Consider the following 22,206-nt stretch of genomic DNA (forward strand, 5'->3'; position numbering starts at 1 on the left):
CCTGAATCAAACAAATTGCATGCTATATAATTTAAAGCGCCCTTTACATGTTTGTGTACATTATAGTCGAGAGCCGCACAAATGCAGCTGTGTACAGCAACAAAATCCAGAGGAAAGTAATGAACGGGGGCAACAACACGCGCATCAATCACATTTACAGTTCATTAATAAATGCCGACATAATTTTGATGTACGACAAAGCATTTAACATAGGCCCAGAGCAGGCACACAGGCGCTGAAATATGGGAAAGTTGGCCCAAGGTTCTTTAAAAATATGTATACACTGATAAAAAAATCACTATTGAGAAAAATTTATGGAGGATAACAGCACAGAGTGAAATATTCAACTACATTGTTCTTGAATTGAGAACATTCGATCTTAAAAACCGTGTACTTATCAATGTTCTCAATATTAGATCGAAATGGTGAGATGAGAAAAGTTAAATTGTGTTTACTTAACAACTTTTTGATAAGAATACTTTACTGACTGGACTAATAGTTTAGTTGTTGAGATATACAATGTACAATGTAAGTACCGTTAATTTAACTTGATTCAAGAACAAAGACAGCACATCCAACTTTAAAAATTTCGTTGTATTTTTAAGATCATTTTCAACTCAGAATTCTCTCTATGAAATAACTTTTAATGTTACTTTTGTAAAATGTATTTAAATATTATAAATGTTAAATATACACCTATCAAATATTTATTATTAAGCCCAAATGAAACAATTTATAATGTATTTTATTAGAAAACCTTTACTTTAGATTAAATTCCGTATCCCAAAGTAAAATATTCTTATCATGCAACCATCTTTATGAGATCTAACACTTACGTTTAAGGCTTTCGTTAATTTTAAATCAACGTTGACAGAGATCCACTAAATGAATTATGTAGTGGATGTAGACCCACTTAGGATTAGCATTGGTTGGGTTGAATTGAAGGAAAGAAAAGCGTTGGTTGGAGATGGGGATGTGACAGCGGTGAAAGGATCCCACTCACAGCTAATTCATAATTTACAGAATAATGGGAAAACGCTGCGTAATTGTTGTTGCTGCCGCTGTGATATCAGAAGGCAAGAGGCGGAACTGCCGGAAACAGGAAATAGCATGACGATGTCGGGGAAAAGTGAGTGGGGAAAGCGGCGAAAGTGGTTAGTTTCCAGCGCCGCGGTTCCGGACTAAATGAGCCAAAGTCGACAGCCAAGGAGGATAGCGACTGAAAACAGCTGTTCCAATTTTACGCCCCGACTGCGACCACTAGACACAACACATTTTTAGGGATTTTATCATAATGGATTTCTGCTTTCACTTGTGATTCTTGAGCAATGAATGATAACAAAGGCTTGATGGAAAGTAGAGATCCCAAGAAGTAAGTAATCTTATTTTAGGAAAAAATGGTTTCTTTTTGTATTAAATGTTTTCAACTGGTAGCAGTAAACAGTTTTTTTTCCGATGAAAATATCTCTTAAATATTTGTCCTTTAGAAAACTACCTTAACACTTAATATAGCATACTTTGAAAAATTCAGGAGAAAGTTTTTGATAGTCAGCTTAGCCACAACCGCATTACAAAAGTCACAAAAAAGAAAGGAATAAGTCTTAAGATTTTATGAACTTGAAAATATGTTTTGGGTAGCACTCAATTTATTAATGTGCCATAAAACTTTATATAGTTGGTTAGAGGTTTAAAACTTTAATAATCTGTTCGGGGACAAACGGTGATACAGGATAGCCTGTTTAATTCTTTGAGCAGCTTATATTTCAACGATTTTAGGTAATACTCGTGCTTATTTAAAAATGTTTCCCATGTGAGGGCGAATTAAAATTTTCCACATTCTCGGGATTGTAAATTTCCAATCGCTTTGATTTATTGTCCCCGCCTTAGGCTGTCTCCCTCCCACTCCCCTCCCGTCTCTTTCACTCCGGGTTTCGGCCCATTGAGGCGTCATGCTAATCCATCTCAAGTGTCAATTCGTGCGTACGAACGAAGTCAGCCAGCGATTCATTCGACCTGCTGATTGAGCACTTTTTCGGCAGCCCTCGAAAGTTGCCTTTGTTCGGGCTCTAAGGTTGCTGTCTTCCTTTTTTCGCTTTGTCTTTCGAGCGGAAAACGCTAATAAATAATGCATGCGTCCTTGTGTATTTTGTCTGTCTGCGGGTTAATGTGCTGTCAATGGTTCCGGCGACTCCCCAACATCCCTTCTTGGCAACAATGCACTTGATTTTGCCACGCCCCCAGTGATGGCTCCTCCGCTATGTAAATGTCCCTGTCAACATGCAGGGCAGAGATTGTTCAGGACTGACACACATCCTCGTCCCGCTGCCGGGGTCCCTAAGTACTCCCTGCCAAGATAAACATCTGATAAGTGGCTCGGGCCTGGCCAACTCAGAGAAACGGGCCCATTCAAAGTGATTTAGTGGCTGCGGTCAAGTGGGCCATGATTGACTCGGCTGCATTAAGGGCCAAACGGAAGATATATGCTTAGGATGGGGGCAGGCCCAAAGGCAGGAATTCTGGGAATCTCGAAATGAAAACTCTCCGGGGGAGCGGACAGGATATGGTAATTCTCCTCTTTGTATCGCAAGGCGGCACATTTTACTGCCAGTGTAATTATGTTTAATTTATTTCTTATCAAGCTTTTTGTTCTGCAATATAATTTAAGTATTGGCATTCTTCTTCACCGCATTCACTTTTATATTTTTTCATTTGCACATTCTATTGACCTAAATTCAAGTTGTCCTATGATATTTTAATCTCACAACAACTTGCTTAACCTATGATTGCTTAAATTGGCTTTAAAATAAACATGTTGGTAAAGATTGCTAGAATAATCTAACAACTTATTTTTCAATTATATCAGGGCTTCTTGGTGCACTTAAAGGAATCTAGTGTACATTTGAGACAATTTATAAATATTTTAATGAAATAGATTTGCAAAGTGCATTCAATAACTTAAGACTGTTGACAGCAAGGTAAACCAATACTATTTCAAGAATCTAAAAATGCAATTTGTGTTTGTGTGGTGCCAAAATGTAGTGCCTTCAGCCGAAATAAGAAAACATTTTCAATATAAGCCCCTCCTTCCCATACTTCCTTTTCCCCTGTCACATGCCAGAGAAACGCACAGAGGCTTCAATTTCCCCACAGCAAATGGAAATATATGTAGGGCACACTCTGAAATTGGTCCTCAATGGCACATAAAAATAATTCGCGTTGCAGACGCTTTGCCAGCACATGAGCGGACCAAAAAAGGGCCGTCGGTGAAGGCAAGAAGACATCACGCATACGCACTGGTGACGGGTAGACAACCATAATGAGATGTCAGCGCTGACTATCAAGTGGCCGCAGTGGTGGGCAGAGCTGCTAGGACCCCAGCGACCGACTTCAAGTGCTGTCCAAGACAGGACGAGAATGGGGACGGGGACTAGTGGATGGAGGACCCTGGTCGGAGGAGGCTGGACGATTTCCATGCAAACAAGCGTCGACGTGCTCAACATTTTTTAAACCATAATGAGCAGCAACAACGAATGCCGGGGCGTGACTCTCGAGAGGAACTGCACACGCATAAATCGTATCCTGGACCAAGGGCTCCTCCGGCAACTGCGGACTAATTTTCAGTCCTGCAAGCCATCCCTAATGATGACAAATGCGCGAGTCGCCCCCGCCCAACCTCGTCATCGTCATCATGACAATGATGATTGCGACTTACGACAAAGGAGTTGTGCCAAAAGGATAATGCTTAAATAAATTGCTCGACATTTTCCTAGCTTAGACGCACCAGAAATGTTATTGAAATTGTAAATTATGTCAAGGACACAAGGACGAGCGAGGAAATCCCCCGGCTTAGGCATTTCCCCGGCTCTTAGCTCCATTAATGAGATGTCCTGGCTCCCGGGGGAATGCTGCCGGACAGATGACAGTTAAAGAGTAAAAGTCATTGGCGAATGGCACAGCCGGCAAAGTTGGCAGGAATTACCGAAAGTACAATAATTGACGGGCGTAAAAGTTTTGGCACCAAATAAAAGAAAAGCGAAAAGTTTTGATTGCCTTCAGCTCGGCTTAATGAGCAAGTTCGTTGACATCCTGGGCCGCGTTATAACTTGCCAGACCGCGACGTTGTTTAATAATTAAAAAATAAAGCAGCAATTTATGCGCCGCGACTGGGTCATTTGCATGCTTATCCAAGGACATAAATCAGAGGGAATGGGTACGAGTGCTGGTTAATGCACGTACTGCAGCCAGACATGCGATGGGGTCAAAGGGGAGGGTAAGTGGCTGCCTGAGTCAGAAATATTTTGGTAAATAATCCCGGCTTTTGGTGGACTTCAGTTGGCCCCAAGGAAACCAATTAAGCGGCTCTTTCAATTGCAAAGCGACGGTGACATGGGCAAACTGTCGCCACAACTCAATGGCAGTCGCATTTGCCATGGCCAGGAAACCACACTGCCACGCCCCCAGGCGCATCCTGCCGCCCACTTTCGATTGCCAGCAAACGCACAACAGTTGCCACAATGCCAGGGCTAAGCAGCAACAATTGCTGGCCAATTGTATGGCCTCGTTTGTGGAGGTGGGGGCTGGGAAAATCCTGAAAGACGTTATCCTGTCTCTCGACTCTCCCCCTTTGCAATCACAAATGTTAATCCCGTTGCAGGCTCCCCGGGCTCGGGGCACCCAAAGGATTGGAGCCTTCAGCTGCAAACGGTGAGCGGATTCTGTTCCGGATTTGGAATCTCATATTTCGAATTTAGCCAGACACGGAAGGCCTTGGCAAGAAAATGCTTACTGCACACTGCACTCACATAAATCAATATTTGCCGAGGGGAATATTTAAAGGCAATTGGCCGACACTTTGCCACTTTGTTGCACTTTCAATCGGAGCCCAGCATGAAAATTGTCTAAATTGAATTGCCGGCAGAGAGATGCCGATAGCGGAGAGGATAACGCCCCATCCCAAGTTATCGATTTTCCCTATGGAAAAAGAAACCTTTACGTGCAAGGACCTCCTATTAATTTCAGCGAGAGGCTTTTAAAGCTGACAAAAAATAACCCTGATTGCGAGGCACTTTCGTGATGAGTTATGTGCCGAAATCTAATTAATGCATAAATGTGTTAAACATTTATCCTCGTTATAAAAATGAAAAGTGAATATTTAAGTAGTGCAAATTAAATGGGTATATGTACCCTGTTATTCTGTTTACCCAAGAGGCATGCATCAATATCAAATATTTTGACAGCTTGATATATTATTATGGGTTTGTGGTTTTTATTTTGATTATTTTAACTATAAATGAGAGATATTAAATCGACAAGTCTTTCGTCCGTACATAATTATTTTCATATATATAAGATTCGCTTAGTTTCAATTAAATTCAAGTGCCTTGTTTCAAGGACCTCGTCCGACACAAAGAGCACCCCAACTTCACTCAACTTTCCGTTGCCATTCCATTCATATACTTTTTCGCATTTCTCCTGGCTCTCTCTTCCCTGAATTGGCATGCAATATAAAAGTTTTATTAAGGACCATGGCCTGTAAAGCTGCCAGCTGCAATCGGAGTGTTATTTTGATGCCCTCGACTGCGACTCGGTCACAGTGCCCAGGATGTGACAGCTCGACCCAGCTGATGCTACGTGAGAAATGCAGGGATCTGCGCCACACTCATCTCTTAAATCACAGTCAGTCCCCTTGACTTTACGAGGTGCGGATGGTGAGGGTACTGGGGAGTGGGCTGTGGGGAGTCATGGGGCGACTTTATGTATTAATGCACTTAAAAGACCTGGGCACGAGCATAAGGGCTGTAAGAGAGTGTTAAAGAGCTGCCAGGTACTTGGCAGCAATTCACCTGGCATGCAGGGTATACGTATACACGTGCTCCGCCTTTAAGCTTTATTGGGTTAATTCTAAAGCGAACGCTGTGGAACAGGAAGTAGCAAACACGCAGAGAAAAAGGACAAGCATTGCTTTAAAGGCAAAGCCTAATTTTGGATGAAAATTAAACAATAACGAAAATAAATGGAGTGTATACAGCATTAGAAAGGCGTCAACCTTTGAATTTGTTAAGTTCAGAAGCAAAAAACCGTACACTTCTGAAAAAATACTATCTAATAAATTATGACAAAGATTTGTATTTAAAAGTAGCTGGACAAAAGTCTTAAAATGGAATATTGTGACTGAGTCTTCTGTTTAATAATATTAAAAGGTGTTTTAAAATGTATTATAAATTTTTCAGTTGTCTTAAATAAATATTTTACAACGTACTATTGAAAAGTATCTTTTAAAAGTGTCGAAATACATACAGTTTTAAAATATTGCGTTGCATACTTTTAGACACCTTTGTAAGTAATTTCTGTGTCATTCTCCAATATAATATATATACCTTATGAGTTCAGATAAGGCAGGGAAATTTATCCAGCTTTTCTCTGTGTAGAAAACCGGAAAACAACTGCTGCCGGCAGCGGGTAAACATTCAGCAGCCACAGTAACAAGCTCGAGAATACTATATTCTGCTCCTAATTAGTTTGCCTCAAGTGCCCAGCCCCTTCCCTGCCCCCTCCCCCCCTCTTCGACCCACAATCCTGCCGCACACACATTTTCGGTTCTCCCCATGTCGCTGGTTATAAAATAAAAATTAATTATTTACCAGGCTGCGAAAAGTTTTCAGTTTTTCTGCGGGAATTTTCACATATTTTCCGCATGCGAAATGAGCTCAAATTTTATGATTCTATTAAGTGCATTTTCCGTACAACAGTCGCATTGTAAATTAATCAAAAATTGTTCGAGTTCAGTTGGCTTGCATTCCAAATGGGAATCGATTCAGCATTAATTTATTGACTCGCTGCGAGAGATCACGGCTTCTTTTTGATTATTTATGCGTACGATTCGATTCAGTCCGTATGTGCGGGTGAATGGCTGCACTGAGTGTGGGTGAAGGCTTCTGTAAATCCTGAATCCAGGGTCCAGATGTAATCATGGACTCGCCGAAGCGTCTCCTGGTGAGGCCGGAGTATTGGTTAGTCGCCTGCTTAAAAAGCAAACAACATTCCCATGCACTTCAGAGCACAGAAATCAATGACACAGAGGGACTAGGGGGTGCCAGAGGGAGCTGGCGAGCCGGGGGGAGGGTAAATATCCTTCCTCGGGCTTCCGCCAGGTCCTTTGCCAACCTTTGGTCCATATGCTCACTAGGCCGACAGGCGAAAAAGCCTGACTGAGTTTCTCTTCATGCATGATTTACTGCCCAAGCTTTTTGGTCAGGCAACCAGATACAGGATGTTGTTAGATAAAGTCATATTTTAATCCACAAAATTGAATTTAAACCACCTTTACTTTGCGAACTTCTCTTAAAAATGAAAAAAATATTACATTATTTATGTTAAATTATTTTGATGTTCGACTACTTATAATTAAAACGTTTTCTAAATTGGTAGCCTTACCAAAAATTAGTTTAGAAAAGTATTTAACTTATTATCACCCTAGTATCCTTATAAAAGAAAGCACCCTGTACAAGTCCCTGTCCCGTATTCATACGGCACTGAGATAACTCCAGTGCAGAGGCCTTTTGATCGAAAGTTTTTCCTTAATCGCTTCATTGGTCAGTGCTTGTCTGCCTAATAACCCACATATCGTTAAAGACACTCATCTGGCGTAACTGAACCGCAGGATAGCCATCCTTTGCTTTAACTCACCCACATATCACTCGTCCTGCTTTAAGCTAAATGAGTTTGCAAACAAATCAAATAAAAATCATTGCGCACATTTGACCAGTCGAGTTCTGGGCAAGGAAAAAATAAATAAATAAGTAATTGAGTGCAGTCAACAATAAAAATGAATTTTTGTTTATTTCGTTGTGCGAGTCTGATTACAGTTGAAACACAAACAAGTGTAGATGTGTGTAAGTGTTATCAAGAACATGGATATAGAAAAAATAGTAGAGGAAAAACATAAGATAGAGCGAGGTTAAGACCCGGGGGCAAAGCAGTTGCCACAAAACTTGCCAACGAGGAAAACGCCGAGCGGAAGAAGACAACTTTGCTGCCGTCCAGGAATCCCCAGTAAGCCACTCCACATCCCCTTTTTGGCCCGCTAAGAGCGCCGTGTGGCCCACTGGTATATAGCACTCGCCTCGTTTTGGCCATAAACTTTTTAAAGTTCGCAATTCAATTTCAATTTGCCCCGGCCAACGTGTGCATCAGGATCTGGCTCCAGCGGAAATGGGAATGGGAACCAGCAAAGGTCACATGTATACAAATCCATGGCTTTTTTTCAAGTACACATCCATACAAATATCGCTCGAATGGTAATAATAATAACAGCTACAGCAGCTGCAGTGGAATCAGCTTTCCAAACACGTAGCAAGTGTTCGGGGGGTGGGGTTTGGGCCACGTTAGTGGGGATGAAGTGCCGACTGAGGGCCATCAAAATCGTTGACCAGCGCATAAATTTGATTTGTGTTCCATAAAACAGAGGGAGCAGCAAAAATGCTACGTATACGCAGCGTGTGACAGCGAAATGAAGATTGATTCCGGATGGGTGGAGCGCGATATGAAAAGGAGCTTGTCCTTTTTATGGGTTGTTTTTGGTTTTTTATCATTTCTGCTCACTTTGTGATTAATTTTTTCAGTTAGGGGAGAACTACAATTTTAGCACAGAGTAGTAATTTGGTTTATATGACGATTCGAAGCTTTGGTTACAAAGCTATGGGGGTGTATGCAAGTTGAATTTATCTTTCAATAATTAAAACTTTAGTTTAATGGACTTCTGAAAGATAAACAGAACTTTACTTGCTTTGGAATGTCAGAGCGTAAATTGCAACCAGTTCCTTTAAGTTTAACATAATCCCTGAGCAAGCAACGAGAGCCCATAATACACACTTTTGCAATCGGAATATTTCTAGGCATTCCTCGCATGTTCCACGTTTGAACAAAAACCACCAAAACTTGCCTGCATCCCCAGCCATCCATCCATCCATCCATTCTGCCTTTCAATTACGCGGCGCCAAGTTTAGTAGATTTTTATCAGCGCCCAAGAGGAGAAAAGTAGAGCAAAACTGCGGGCAGGGCAATAAACAAGCTAAAGCCCAAGCAGCTAACACCGCACTAACTTGGCCGGCACGCCCCTAAAACACAATTCTCTAGCGTGTGCGATGGCAATGACGTCCTCCATGGGGCGACACACCCAGTAATGCCGGGCCAGAGGTCCCAGATCGCATCCCTTTTTTTCGTTTGCAGTTCGCCCACAACAAGTTGGTCGAGTTAAAATTGAAAAAAGAGGAAAGTATAAAGCAGAAAGTTTTTCTTTGTCGCGTAGATTTCCAGATAAATTGCGGGAGACTGGCAAAGCAAAACTGTCTATGGACATTTATAAACTAAACCTCGATAAGGACATCGGACGGGGCAGCAAGGACTCCGGAGCAGTCAAAAGTGGCCCGGGGCAACAAATTATGCAGAGTGCAAGCTCGGAGACGCGGCAAGGGGATAAGCTGAGGGATAAACTGGTCTTCCCATCCACCTTGCCACCAAACAATGCTCGTAGTGCTGCCTGCTTATTGGGGGACTATCCCCTTTGTCCAGGTGGTAAATTCAATAAGCACTTCGCTAAGTGCCGAGCAAGTCACGCCCCTATTGTGCGTGGAAAACTTTCTTGCTGCTCGCTGCAGTCGAGGGATTCTCCCGCATTGCATTTTCCCATCCAGAAGTTGGCCTTAAATTAAATTTACACGGCCACGAAAAGTAGCAGCCGAGCAGAAGAATGGTTAATGAATGCCCGGGCAGAACGGCAACATCGAAGTAATAATAACAAGGAGCGCCGCATCTTTGGCACGTTTCATTCAGGTTCAAGGCGCCGCAGGAGAAAGCCATAAAAAGTGCCCAAAAAGGCGACGTAGCCGTGGCCATAAAAAATATCACCTGCTGTGTTATTGTTTTTGAGTTCTTTGCGCATTTTTGCTTTTTCTTTTTACCTTTCCCACACTGGCCAGGCAATTTCCTTAGGGTTTTCCCAGCTGGCTCGGGACCTGAATAAAAGTCACCGATGATTGCCATAATAATTTATATCGAGGCTGTCGGTGCGAAGGTTGTGGATGCGGAGTGTTTCGGTAAGTTGATAAGAATATTGCTTATGCTGGCGGCTCTGGAGTGCGCATACGCTGCGTATACGCTATTCGCCGGCTATGATTGATGGTGCTACTACAATTTCAATTAGGTTGCGGTCTGCCCAGTGGAAAGATGAACTCCCGTCATGCACGATATTTTCATCCACCCATTGACGTCGGGTTATATATGGTTTTGTATTCAATATGTAAATGAATTGAAAAAAAGTATGTTGAATATTTTTGTAAAGTGCGCAGCCATTTGAGGAGGGCAAACAACCAATACAGTATGCTCTTTGAGCTTCTGAAAAGTAAAATATTCCAAAAATATTCCGGGGCAAACATTGTAAGGGCTTTGGTAAAAACGTTGTATTTAATTTAGTCAGTTTTTTCGCTTGATTAACAGCGTCAAATTAAAACAGTCCCTCCGTATTTTTAACACCACAGACAATCCATTTAAAATAGTTTTTTTTACTCGCTTTGCGAAACGTTGTCACCCGCCACGAAGGCTTTGGCGTTGTTGGCCCATGAAATGTAAACAGTTCTATTTTATTTTTCCCCTTTTTTCGGGCCACCCTTGGCCGGAGCCGGATTCACACGCCAATCGAGCTGCTTGTATTTTAAATTAAATTTCTCGTTCCTTTCTCTGCAGTTTGGGCCATGGAAATAAACAAAAAGTTCGTTATCCTCACTGGCAATTCACGTGGGTGAGTAGCGGAGTGGTTTGGTTTCCATTCGCTATTCCGGCGATAAAATAAATATGAAGCCGGCAATGGATTGGGCAAACAATAACTGCCGGAATAGATATGGCCGCAGAGAGTACACAGAGTAGAGCTGAAAGTGTATAGGATAGGATGGCATAGTACTGGTTGGCTTTCACTTTCATCACTCGCACGTTTCGATGGGGGGAAATGGATGCTCGACGTTTGCGTTTCAATTTCCGTTGATTGAAGTTGCCAAATGACTTGCCAAACACCTGGTCATGGCGACCAGGCCGAAAACAGGCCCAGATCTCATCACAGTAGTCGGCGGCTGGAAAGTGAGAGCAATCAGCTGCGGAAACGACGGCAATTAAGTTGAATGCCAGCGCCATTAAAGATGAGGTGGCGCTGGGGGTTGAGGATGGTAATGGATATTTGTTCTGGCCTGTTTTGAAGGTACTTGTCCCGTCTGGTTTTATGGGCTTCTCATCTGCAGCCGCAGGGTGTCCTGGCAAATGTTAAGCTCGAAAACTTTCGACCTAAGTAGTTTCATTCGATTAACACAGTTTTAGCCGCAGAGTTAACTTAGTCTGTGCTCCGGCTTGACTAATAAACTTTTAATTGAATTCTAAGCCTTCACTGAAACTAGAAAACCTGTAAAATTTCCCATCCCTTCTAGACCCTCTTCACCATCCTCGTAACAACCTTCCGTTATGGCAACATTTCAATTTCCCTGGTCCCGTGTGAAAAATTAATGCCAAATTCGAAACAAATTGCAAAAGGCGGTGGCATGGTGTTGAAAGTGACAACGGCAGTCAGCGACAGGGACCGGAAGTAAAGGATGCCAACGGATGTCTAACGATGGCGCAGCTCAGCTATGGGGAAACTAATGATGGTGATGCGCTGGCTAGGTACCCTGCTATATTACAACCCATCAATAGAAAACCTATTCAATTTAAATTACAGTACAAAGTTTTAAAATAAAAACTGGAACGAGCATGAGAACATTATGTAAGTTAGTACAGTGAATACAATCTATTTATTTTTACTGATTAAAGTAAACCTTTTATTCATAATAATATTGGACTATGTAAATTATAAAAATAAAATGTACTTCTTTTGTGTGAAATCCTTATTGGATTTTGGCAATTTAGCGAAAATTTAAGTGTCACAGTTTAGACAAGCTTGGAATGCCATTAAAATCTCTGACAGACAGGACCTGTTAAACCCTATATACCCCTACATCTTTCAGTTTCAGTTGGTGCAAAAACGTTTTTGCCAAAATATGCCCGCAAACCTCAACAGAATTTTCAGACAGGGGAGATGGAGTTAGTGGCGAATCCACTTGTTCACTCTCCACCCGAAAAAAAGCCAACATCCACAGCCAAATAATGTATGGCTGTGCGTGGGTCCAAAAGGCAGGGTTCCGTTCGGTTTGGTTTGGTTTTGTTAGGTTGGGTTGGGTTTTGGCAAGGGGGTTTAGCATAGTCTGCTGGTGGCACTCGGTGGCAGAACAGAAAATCAATGTAGCCGGCAACAACAGCATTGGCAGGACGCACAGGACGGGGACATCTTGTCAGGACTGTCGCCTCGATGCCTCAGGAATGTTTTTCGCCCACAAGCCGACTTGTTTCCTTGTTTTCCTACCAGGAACCGCCCTACCCGCCCTGCCCTACGAACAATTTAAATTTATAAGCGCTAATATTGTCAAAGCGTAGCGCAACAAAGAATTCCACTCGGAGTCCTTCCGCAGGATCAGCTCTTTGCATTGTTATCCTTATCCTTGTCCCCAGCCTGGCAAGCTTTCACAGCAGTCAGCTTTTGTTGAGCGAACATAAATTAAATGGCCCAAGCAATAAAAACCAAATCAATTTGAGCGTGAAATCGATTTTCATTTTTCTCCCATTCGCTTGTTGCTCGCAGCCCAGGCTGGCGGGTATGCAAGGACTGGCAGGACTGTAAGGATTGTAAGGACCTCCAGCGGCAATCGATAAATTCTCAATTGCAACAGGTACGACTGGCCGGTGGAAAGCAACTAAATCAACGACTCTGTCACGGTAATGGCGCTGGTCATGCCCGACCCAATGGCACCGTCGTTTACTGCCCTGATTAATGTCCTTCTGCGGAATGGATCGGCGGATGGAAGGTGCGGAATGCGCACTGGGATCGGGATTGGATTTGAGCCCAACTCCTTGCCCTTTTTGTTGCCATCCACTGCAATCAAGGTGCAGAAGTCCTCGATTCGATTACCCATGCGATGGCGTTGATTGTGGAATATCCTTCAGCAAAAGGGGTACCCTACGATGTTGCAATTCCTAGTTTGCCAACTTGAAAACTTGAAAAACTAGGGAAAACTTGAAAATTAGGGAGCTCCAAACTGTACACTAAATATTAATATTAATTATATTATTATTATATTAAATAGTGACACTATATGTTAGGAATATTCAAGAAATATAAAACAGAGAGGACATTGAAATCATAAAATGAATAACATACTAGGGTTTATGCACCAAAAAAGTAGACTTTGCCTTATGATATTACTTAAAAACGGAATCTTTTTATAAAAATTTCTAATGCACGCCTAGAAAAAATTTTAGCAAAATTTTAAAGTAGAGTAATACGCAATCAAGTAAAATAATCATTATTCTTTGAATTGCAAAGAAGAATGGGTGTATTTTGGGCTTGTGCGCCAAGGAGATTGTTAAAAACTCCCAGTCACCAAATACCGTTTAAATAGCTTTTAAAATAGATTGTCGTGTATTCCAGCTTATTTGATGGAAAGGAAGTTGCTACAAGCAAGAGCGACCTAAATTCGTCGTCTGACTGGGAAATCTCCGTTGTCATTATTTTTAATTTGCGCATCTATGACATCAGTCAGCCAGTGCTGCCAGGAGGGAGGCCAGCTGCAGGACCTGAACCCAAACCAACGCCAGGAGCTGCTGCTGCAGCCCGTCCTGTTTGTCCCACACTGGCAGCGTTGACAAAGCAATTTCCGCCGACTGCAAAGTACACAAGAAGACATCGACGACGAGTGAAATAGAACCAAGGGGTGCAGGGTGCAAGGACGAAGGACGAGGGGGCTTGCAAAGTTGGGCTGTGTTTCCTGTCGGTTGCAAAGGCTGCTCACTTGTGTGGCAGCTTCCGCCGCCGCCGCCGCTTGTGCATACATAATCAACAATTAAAGATTAAAACGCCACAGACAAAGTTGGGCCTGCAGGCAGGCTTATTAATAAAAGGTCCTGGAGAGTGACGCACATGTTGCCAAGTCGGCCGGACTTGGGAATTCCTTCAATTTTCTTTGGCTCTCCTGCTGGTGACACTTTTAATTGCATTACGCCCTGTGGAAATTGCAAAGGTTGCAGCCCGAGTCCCTTGCACCCCCTCCCCCCCCTCCATTTTCAAGTTTTAATTGATGGCACATAGCTGAGGCATTGTAATCAAGGACATTTCTCTTTGCAATTTCCTTTGAGAGTTGCCGTGATTGTCTGACCATAAATAACACCAGGCTGGCATGATTAAAAAATGCTAAGTGGAATGTGTGTCGTCGATACCGATGCAGCGATCCAGATACGTTTCATTATCGCGTCATGGCCGCCTCAATTAAAAAATGTTTATGTCTGTTCGCTATTTAAAATCCACTTCGCAACGCAGAGCCGAAAGATCGATATCAAACGATTTGCATATAGCCGATGATTTTGCGAGGATTTTCGGGACGAAACACCCACGCACACTCCTACAGAAAGCGAGAGAAATCCTCAGTCAGCAAAATCTGTTTACGAATTCACCTCCTGGGACTTGGCTGGATTGAAAGTTGCGTGCCGTATCAGAGTTATCTTTTTGGCATCTCACTGGGGAAAAGTGGGGCACAGGATGGGCCTGTAAGACACACTTAACACCTCGGCACGTGAGTTTCCAATTTCGGCGACAATTGCCATGCCAACACACGTCTGCCCGGGTAAGGCATCGAATTTAATTGAATAAGAAATGGCTGCGAAGGCATACGCTCAATCAATATTTGCCATCACGTATTGTTCTTGAAGCATAAGTAGGATCCTAACTTCAGTGGAAGCCCTGAAAATGTTCTTTGCCTAAAAGTCTTTTTATTTATTGTTAATCAATTAAATATATAATAGAAACATTAAAAAAGATTTATTTTATAAATATTTGAGAACCAAAAGTTTATCCAGTTACTGCACAAAGAACATGATTGAGAAGATATGATGATTTGATTTTTTTTCTCTTGTTTCGAATAGTTTCGCTCCTGACCAGTGTAATTTTTAGAATTTTTTGAGAAAGGTAAATGTTACTTAATATATTTACGCTGCGAATATCCAATCTATCCTTATGCGTAGTTTTCTTGTATGTAATACTAATCATAGAGTAAAAGATTTTCGACCCTGTAAATTCCTGATCAGAACTAAAGATTGGCAGACCAACACCCAAAAATTGGAAGTATAAACTTATAAATGCTTATTTAAAATTCACTTTTTGTCAATACCCATTGACTTGTGTAACAAAGTAACGGGTATAAGCTAGTTTTGTTTGTTTTATTTATTCTTTATATATCTTTGATGTGGAGTCAAGTTACTTGAGGGACAACATAACATTGTATAAAGGGTAAACAACATTTTTTGAAAATAAATATAAATAAGACCCCAGAGATCCATTCAAAACCGTTTTATTGCATTTTTAATATTTAAATACACAATTTTACCTGCGAAAAATTCCAAGCTGCTCATGCCAGCGGCTTTAACCAGCTTATTAAAGTGCAATCAATCTTTCCCCAGACAAAGACACAAAAGACGAAGACACGTCACCGGCAATGTGAACACATTGAATTACCAATTTTTTCTGTCACGGTGGTTGCAAATCGATAAGGAAAGCGAAAACAAAATCGCACGAGAGCGAAGGAAACACCTGGCCAATGCCAATCGATGACCTTGCACACAATGTCAGATGAGAAGGGGGGGCAAAATGGGGGTTGCACATAAAACAAAGGGAGAAATGCCGAAATAACACATTTTCTGAGCATGCTTTCTCACTCATTACAGACACTTGTTGACCTCGTAATTGCTTTTGCTATTCCACCTTTGATGCACACCGGAAAATGAAAAGGTTTAGTTAGGATTTTGCGTCAAAATTTGCCACATTTCACATTCCATTTTCGGTCACAGTCCTCTGACTGTCACTAAAAAGTTGTATCTTATTTATCACATGAAGAAAGCTGTTTTATCCTCTAACCTAAAACTTTTCAAGTTGCCTAAAAGTATGCAGCATTGCGTCCTATATGCACAAGTCTCAAAAATAAGTGCTGAGAGGAGTCGTTCTATTTTTCATAGCATACTTTTGGGCACTTTTAAAAGTGACTTCACAACCCCAGTATATTTTTAAATACTAAAATTTTACTATCCAAGGTGCTTAAAAGTTTCAAAAATAAGTGCTGAGAGGAGACGTTCTATTTTTCGTAGCATACTTTTGGACACATTAAAAAGTGATTTCACAACCCCAGTATATTTTTAAATCCTAACAATTACTATCCTAACTAACTATAACTTACCGATTGTGTAGGTGGCACCATCCACCGTGAATGTGGCCGCTTTGCACTTGTTGAAGAATCGCGAGGCGAAATCCAGCGCTGAATTTTTTAAGCTCGACGATACCCGGCGGATGGGTGAGTCCGGACAGGAAGTGGGTGGCTGACGCTCCGGCGACACCTGGTGCTGCAGCAACTGCTGCTGGCTGGCCACCCCACTGGCCACCGTGTTGTCCGAGGTCAGCCGGGCCGTGAGCACCGCGGGCACTGGGGCAGGTGCACCCGGAGTGGGTCCTGGCACAGGAACAGGAGCAGGACCTCTGCCCGTCACAGGTGTGGCCGTCCCGGGGGCCAGGCGGCGTGGCGCATTCGAAAGATTCAAATTGGACATTTTGCACTCGCGCGTCGCGTTTCCTTTTTTTGCTAGGTGAATTTTATCTCTATCGCAGGTCACTTGATAACACTCATTTTGCCGGGCACTGAACAAAGGTACGGGTTTTAATTAGCCACCTGCACATCCGAAAAAAATGTGTTGTAAGGGCGATCTGACCCTGACCAAGCCAATTTGTTGCAATTAACGTTTGGAAACTGAAAGCCAAACAAAAATTGGTTTGCCCTGGGCAAGGACTGCACGCGAACATCACGTTCGACAGCAAACTTTTACAAAATGGGTATTTCCTTTACGAGTTCTCGAACATTACTTTTTAGCAAAAGTATTGACTCTTTAGCCTTTCAACCCTTTTCTTGACTTTGTAAGAAATTTTTTACTCTGGAAAATCAGATTATGTGTGCATTTGTTAAATTGTCATTTTTATGGGAGAAGTTTGCGAACCATCTTCCACAATTCTGTTTTCACAGCAGGAAATATTTGTGGAGTCGCCGCAGGCATTCCGGCAAAACCCAATTTCAATTTGAAACATTTAATTGAGCAATAAAAAACGTCCGAATGTCTCATTACGAAAGTTAATTTAAATTTCAAAAATATTTTACCGGAACCGCAATTCAGCAGTTTGTATCTCTGTGTGGATATGCGGATTTTTGGACGCACCAATCCTGTATCTGTATCCATTTATCGGCCAACCCCATTTTCTAGTCGTTGTGTAGTTTGCAGTTTCAATTTGCTTCCACCCAAAATTTAAGCAAAACTGCAATTACAACTGTGAGTGTGCGAAAAGCAAAGTCCTGGAAAATTACTGTCCACATACAAACATGTGTCGAATGCCACCGAAAAGCAAGCAAAGCGGCAGCGATGATGTTGATGATAATGATGATGGAGATGATGATTGCAGTCAATAAAAAGGGAATTACCCAGGCTGAACCAACGTTTTGGTGGGTGGTTGGGTGGGCGTGGCGCAGGTTAACCGGATGCCGAGAGGGGTTAAGTGGGGTGAGGGGTTCCGGGGGAATTGCCGGTACTTTGGCATTGAGTTGATGACTTTGCCGCTGTCTCTGGCATATTTCTGGCCCTCTAAAATGCGACGAATTAAAGTAAATTGCTTGGAAATAATCACATCCAGTGGCGTACACACACAGGCCTAGATACACACAGGCGAAATGGGGAAAACAGGCAAAACCACCAGACAATGAGTGGCTGGCTTTCTGCGGCTAAATTGCCACCGGCTCCCGCCCTCCGCCTATCTGCCTATCAGCCAGCGTTTTGTGATAATGGCATTCAAATGTATACATTAGAGGTTTTGCTGCTTTCCCGCTTATCGCGCTGCGGAAAAGGCGCCGGGAATTGCCACATCAAATACCACAAACAAAAAACCAGGGCCAAACAATGGCTGTAAAAATAAATTCTGGCGCAGATGGGTCACTATCCATGAAATGTGCGTTGTTAATGACAGAGTGCCGGAATAATTCTCTACACTTAAGCGCCATTCAAAAGGATTTTAATCGGCGAACAGCGGTTAAACTTTCAGCAGCGCACAAATCATAATCCCCATAAAAAACCACTCAACTTCCTAATCCGATTTCATGGCTTTGTGTGACTGCCTTCAATTGCATTAATATTTTTGTTGCTCATTCATTTACCTGGGGAAATGTGGAAAAAATGGTAGTATTACTGCGCTATATAGACACCCTGGTTTTATTATCGGTATCATTCTTCTGTCTTTGTTTATGTCGTGTCAACACCCTAAAGATGGACTCAATGTCTCGATTCTGGCAGAAAAAAGCGGACCATGAGACTAGGATTATGGATTTTCATGGCCGTGGGTTTTATGTTATATTCTGGTACACAAAAAGAAAGTGAGCATACATTTCAAATGTGAAAAAATATGTTGATATTGAAAACGCTTATCGATTTTCGCCATTATATAAAAACATTTCTCCAGCTAATGCCTACACACAAAAAATCTATTGGTAAAATTGACCAATAAAATAGTAAAACGGTCCCCAACCATCGAATTTTTAATTTTACCCATCAAAGGGGTAACTTTAAAAAATAGTTATGTAACTATAAAAAAAGGTAGATGGGACTCAACCCATGAATATAGTTTTCAATTAAGGTCTTAACTTTTCAGAGTTTGGCTTGGGAGCCTAGGTGTACGAGATGCTAGACCCAGTTGGGAATTATAAACAAGTTGTTCAAAGCAAGATACTTTTTGTGGAAGATTTTACGTTAGGATAACTATTTTTAATAGTTAAATATCTACTAACTACTGCAATAACAAAATACACACATCACATGGACGGCTCTATGTTTATAGTGGCTTAATCATAAAATAGTAAACAAAGCAGAAGCAAAAACATACACAACCATTTAAAATAGTAAAGCACAATTTTGAATAGTTACTTTACTATCTGCACTGGTCAATTTTACCATCAACTTTTTATTTGTGTGTACTTTTTCTGCATTCTTCTAAAGAATTAAATGGCAGATTGTGGGCAGTCGTATTTTGTATGTCTACTAAAATGGTCAACTAGTAATACTTATTTTCTTGACGTGTATGGCCAGTTCTAGTTGTCTGCTTTCCAGCGCTTTCACTTAATTTTTTGTTCGCTGGGCCATACTAATTAATACCTTTGGGCGTTCGTCATGCATAGGTGTGCGTGCTTACGTGTGTGTGGGTGTGGGTGTGAGTGTGCGAGTGTGCCGTGTGTATGGGTGTGTGCGGCCATGTTTGCAGATAAATTGCGATGCTCAGTGGCTTGGATAAGCAGACCGGCTTTAATTTGGTAAATTAATTCTGAAATATTTAGGTCGCAAATATCCAAACCCCCGTGGACACAAGGCCCCTGCCCCCCCCCGCGAAAACCCAACCCCTCTCACAAGGTCACGGCACAAGGAAAACCCGCCGCAGATAAAAGACTGAGCTATGTATATATATCGAACAAAGAGCGCACAAAAAACGGAGCGGCAGCCAGCTCAAACTAAAGAGAATGCTGAAAATTTAAGGATTCCAGGATGTAGGGATACAAAGGGCGGCTGTTGGCATCATCCTTTGATTTGCGCCGAGTATAATCAACTCAGTTGGAAACATTTTCGCGTTGAAACTGAAAAGGAAACTGCCGGAAAAGCAGATAAACCATACCAAGCTACCAAGCTTAAAAAATACAAAAAATGAAGAATAACCCGCAATGGACAAAGGCAAATTGTTCAGGCAGGGACCAGAAATATGTGCGTACATTTGTGTGTGCGAACAGGAATAAAAATAAAGGGCCTGCAAATATAAACTTTGGGTAAATTTTGTGGCTTAAGGACCACAATTGGCTGCTCACTTCCCTGCACTGGGCAACAAAAGCCAGACGGCAGCAACTTTTGAACTTCTAATGAAAATTAATCAAAAACGTTGGGCGGCTTGTTTTGTTTAAGTGCGATTAAGGACCTATGCAAATTGGTTTAGTTTCCTGTTTTGTTTCAACACTCGCTCCGTGTTGCCCAGTGTAATTTTGGAGTTTTATTTCCACGAACCCCACGCCCCGGAAAAGTCCGCCCATCACCTGAAAAGGGTTCCTAACCCCTGTTAGATTGACTGAGCAAAAGGGTCCCGGGTCAAGCCAACGCCAGCGGATTTCGGAAGGGAGTTTTTCAGTTGTTTCAGGTCGACGGGTCATATCATGACCGTCGAGTTAAGTGTTAATCCGCTTTTGTTATTGTTTGGCACACAGCAGGAGTTAGGACGAGGATCAGGTGTCCTTGGCCGGGAGGCGACACGGTTTATCCCTCTTTGGGCTACATAATTGTTCATTTAAAGTGTGTTTAATGCAAAAACTCAGTTGTCCTTGAGCCCTAATTGCTGGGACCTTCTAGTCCTGGTCCAGTCGGGCATTAAACAGTTAATTTATCGGGGGTTGGGCAGGACAGAGCCAACAAATTGTGCAAATATTTGCTGTTAGCCAGCGATTTGTTGTGGCTTCCCTTACGGGCAGCCATCTCAGCCAGAAGGGCAACAGGTTCTGAACGGGCTCAAAGCAACAAGTTGACTTGGCCAGCCAAACCACTTCTAGCGCACTTTTCCCCTTTTTCCCCGAATATATATGTGTATTTTTTTAGCAATTTCCTGAGTAATTAAAATTGCCACTCGAATCACTTCTTTTGGCCAGGAACTTCACTGGATGGCACCCGAACTATGCATACACACTGGGCCAGGACGAACAGCCGAGGAACGAGAACTACGAGCGCGACTCGGAAGTGGCAAGTCGCGATTGGAGGCACTTCCTGTTGCTCGCGGCTGGGCGTATTACCTTCCGGCAAACGTGTTGCCAATCAACTGACTGGCTGCAAATCATGTCCTTGCCTTCAGCTGGCTGTGGCTCCTCCGGAGGAAGAGCGGCCAAGTGAAGAGCGGAAGCTCTCTCCAAGAGCGTCTATTAGCGCTGATAAAAGCTCAGAGAAAACATAAGAGAGGAAATCCGTTTAGGAAGAGAGCGTGGCAATGAAAACACAAGGCACTGGCTGATTTGTTTATCAGCCAAAATACACAATTGGCTAATTATAGAAAATATTTCTAGCATACAAATAGTTCTAGGAGGTATTTCGATTTGGGAAATATTAGTTTACTTTCTGTAAATACGTTCTAAAAGTCGGAAAGCAATGCAAATATTTTGTCTTTTCGTATTAATAAGAATGTCACTTTAAACAAAACATTAGGATAGTGAAAATAAAATGATTAACCACCTGCATATTGGCAAAAATCAAAGTATTAAGATTTAAGTTATTGAGTAGTTTTATATATTGCTAGAGTTGACGTACTTAAAGTTAGGTTTTTTGATAGATAAAATATTTTACTTTCCCATTAAGCTAAATTTAAATAATGTTAAAATGTTATTTTATTTTTAGTGTATTAATTAACTCTTTTTATTTTAAAAACATAGCTTTCTAATTTTATCGGAGTGTATTTTTAAAAAGGTTTAAATAATATTTGTTGTTAAAGGATATGAATTAAATTATTTTTCAACACAAAATGGTAACTAAAATAATATGCTTGCATAAAAACATATGTATTTCAAGCACTCTCTTTTCACATCTTATCACCCAGAATAGCCTTGAGTTTTCTATTGATTAACTACGTACGACTGTTTGCTTATCTCCTGCAACAGCTGATTAGAAGGACTCGCACTAGAGAATTTCTCTTAACTGCCAAAGCTTTTCACCACAAAAAGCTCATAGACTGCCTGATTCCGTTTTTCACTGTCTGCCGCAGGATGGCGCCATAGTTACTCCATAGGAATTTGAAGTTCTTCCCGAAAATATTTGGCGGTAAATCTGAGGCATCGTTTTGGTAAGTCCTGGCTACAAGGATATATTGACAAATGTTTGGGGTAACGCAGACATGTTGTGTGTAATTTATAACGCCGCTGCAGACACGACAAACGACCAAAGACAGCCAAGCAAAACCATATAGTATATACAAAAAAGGAAAAACCCCACAAAAAA

The 22,206-nt window shown here is 41.8% G+C and overlaps 1 protein-coding gene across 4 annotated transcripts in view; it reads right to left on the minus strand.

Annotated features, from left to right (window-relative positions):
* Positions 1 to 22,206, minus strand: part of Pde1c (Phosphodiesterase 1c) — a 117,599-nt gene that overhangs the window by 87,061 nt on the left and 8,332 nt on the right. For 3 of the 4 annotated variants that reach the window (XM_017076566.4, XM_017076532.4, XM_017076593.4), the window contains exon 1: positions 16,350 to 16,731. The exons of the other annotated variant lie outside the window; for it this stretch is intronic. In XM_017076566.4, the coding sequence (XP_016932055.3) occupies positions 16,350 to 16,716 (367 nt within the window). In that variant the 5' untranslated portion in view covers positions 16,717 to 16,731. Of the gene's footprint in view, positions 1 to 16,349; positions 16,732 to 22,206 lie in introns of those variants that run through there. 4 annotated transcript variants of the gene reach the window in all.

This window comes from Drosophila suzukii, chromosome 2L (genome assembly GCF_043229965.1).
Source record: "Drosophila suzukii chromosome 2L, CBGP_Dsuzu_IsoJpt1.0, whole genome shotgun sequence".
Lineage (NCBI taxonomy): Eukaryota > Metazoa > Arthropoda > Insecta > Diptera > Drosophilidae > Drosophila > Drosophila suzukii.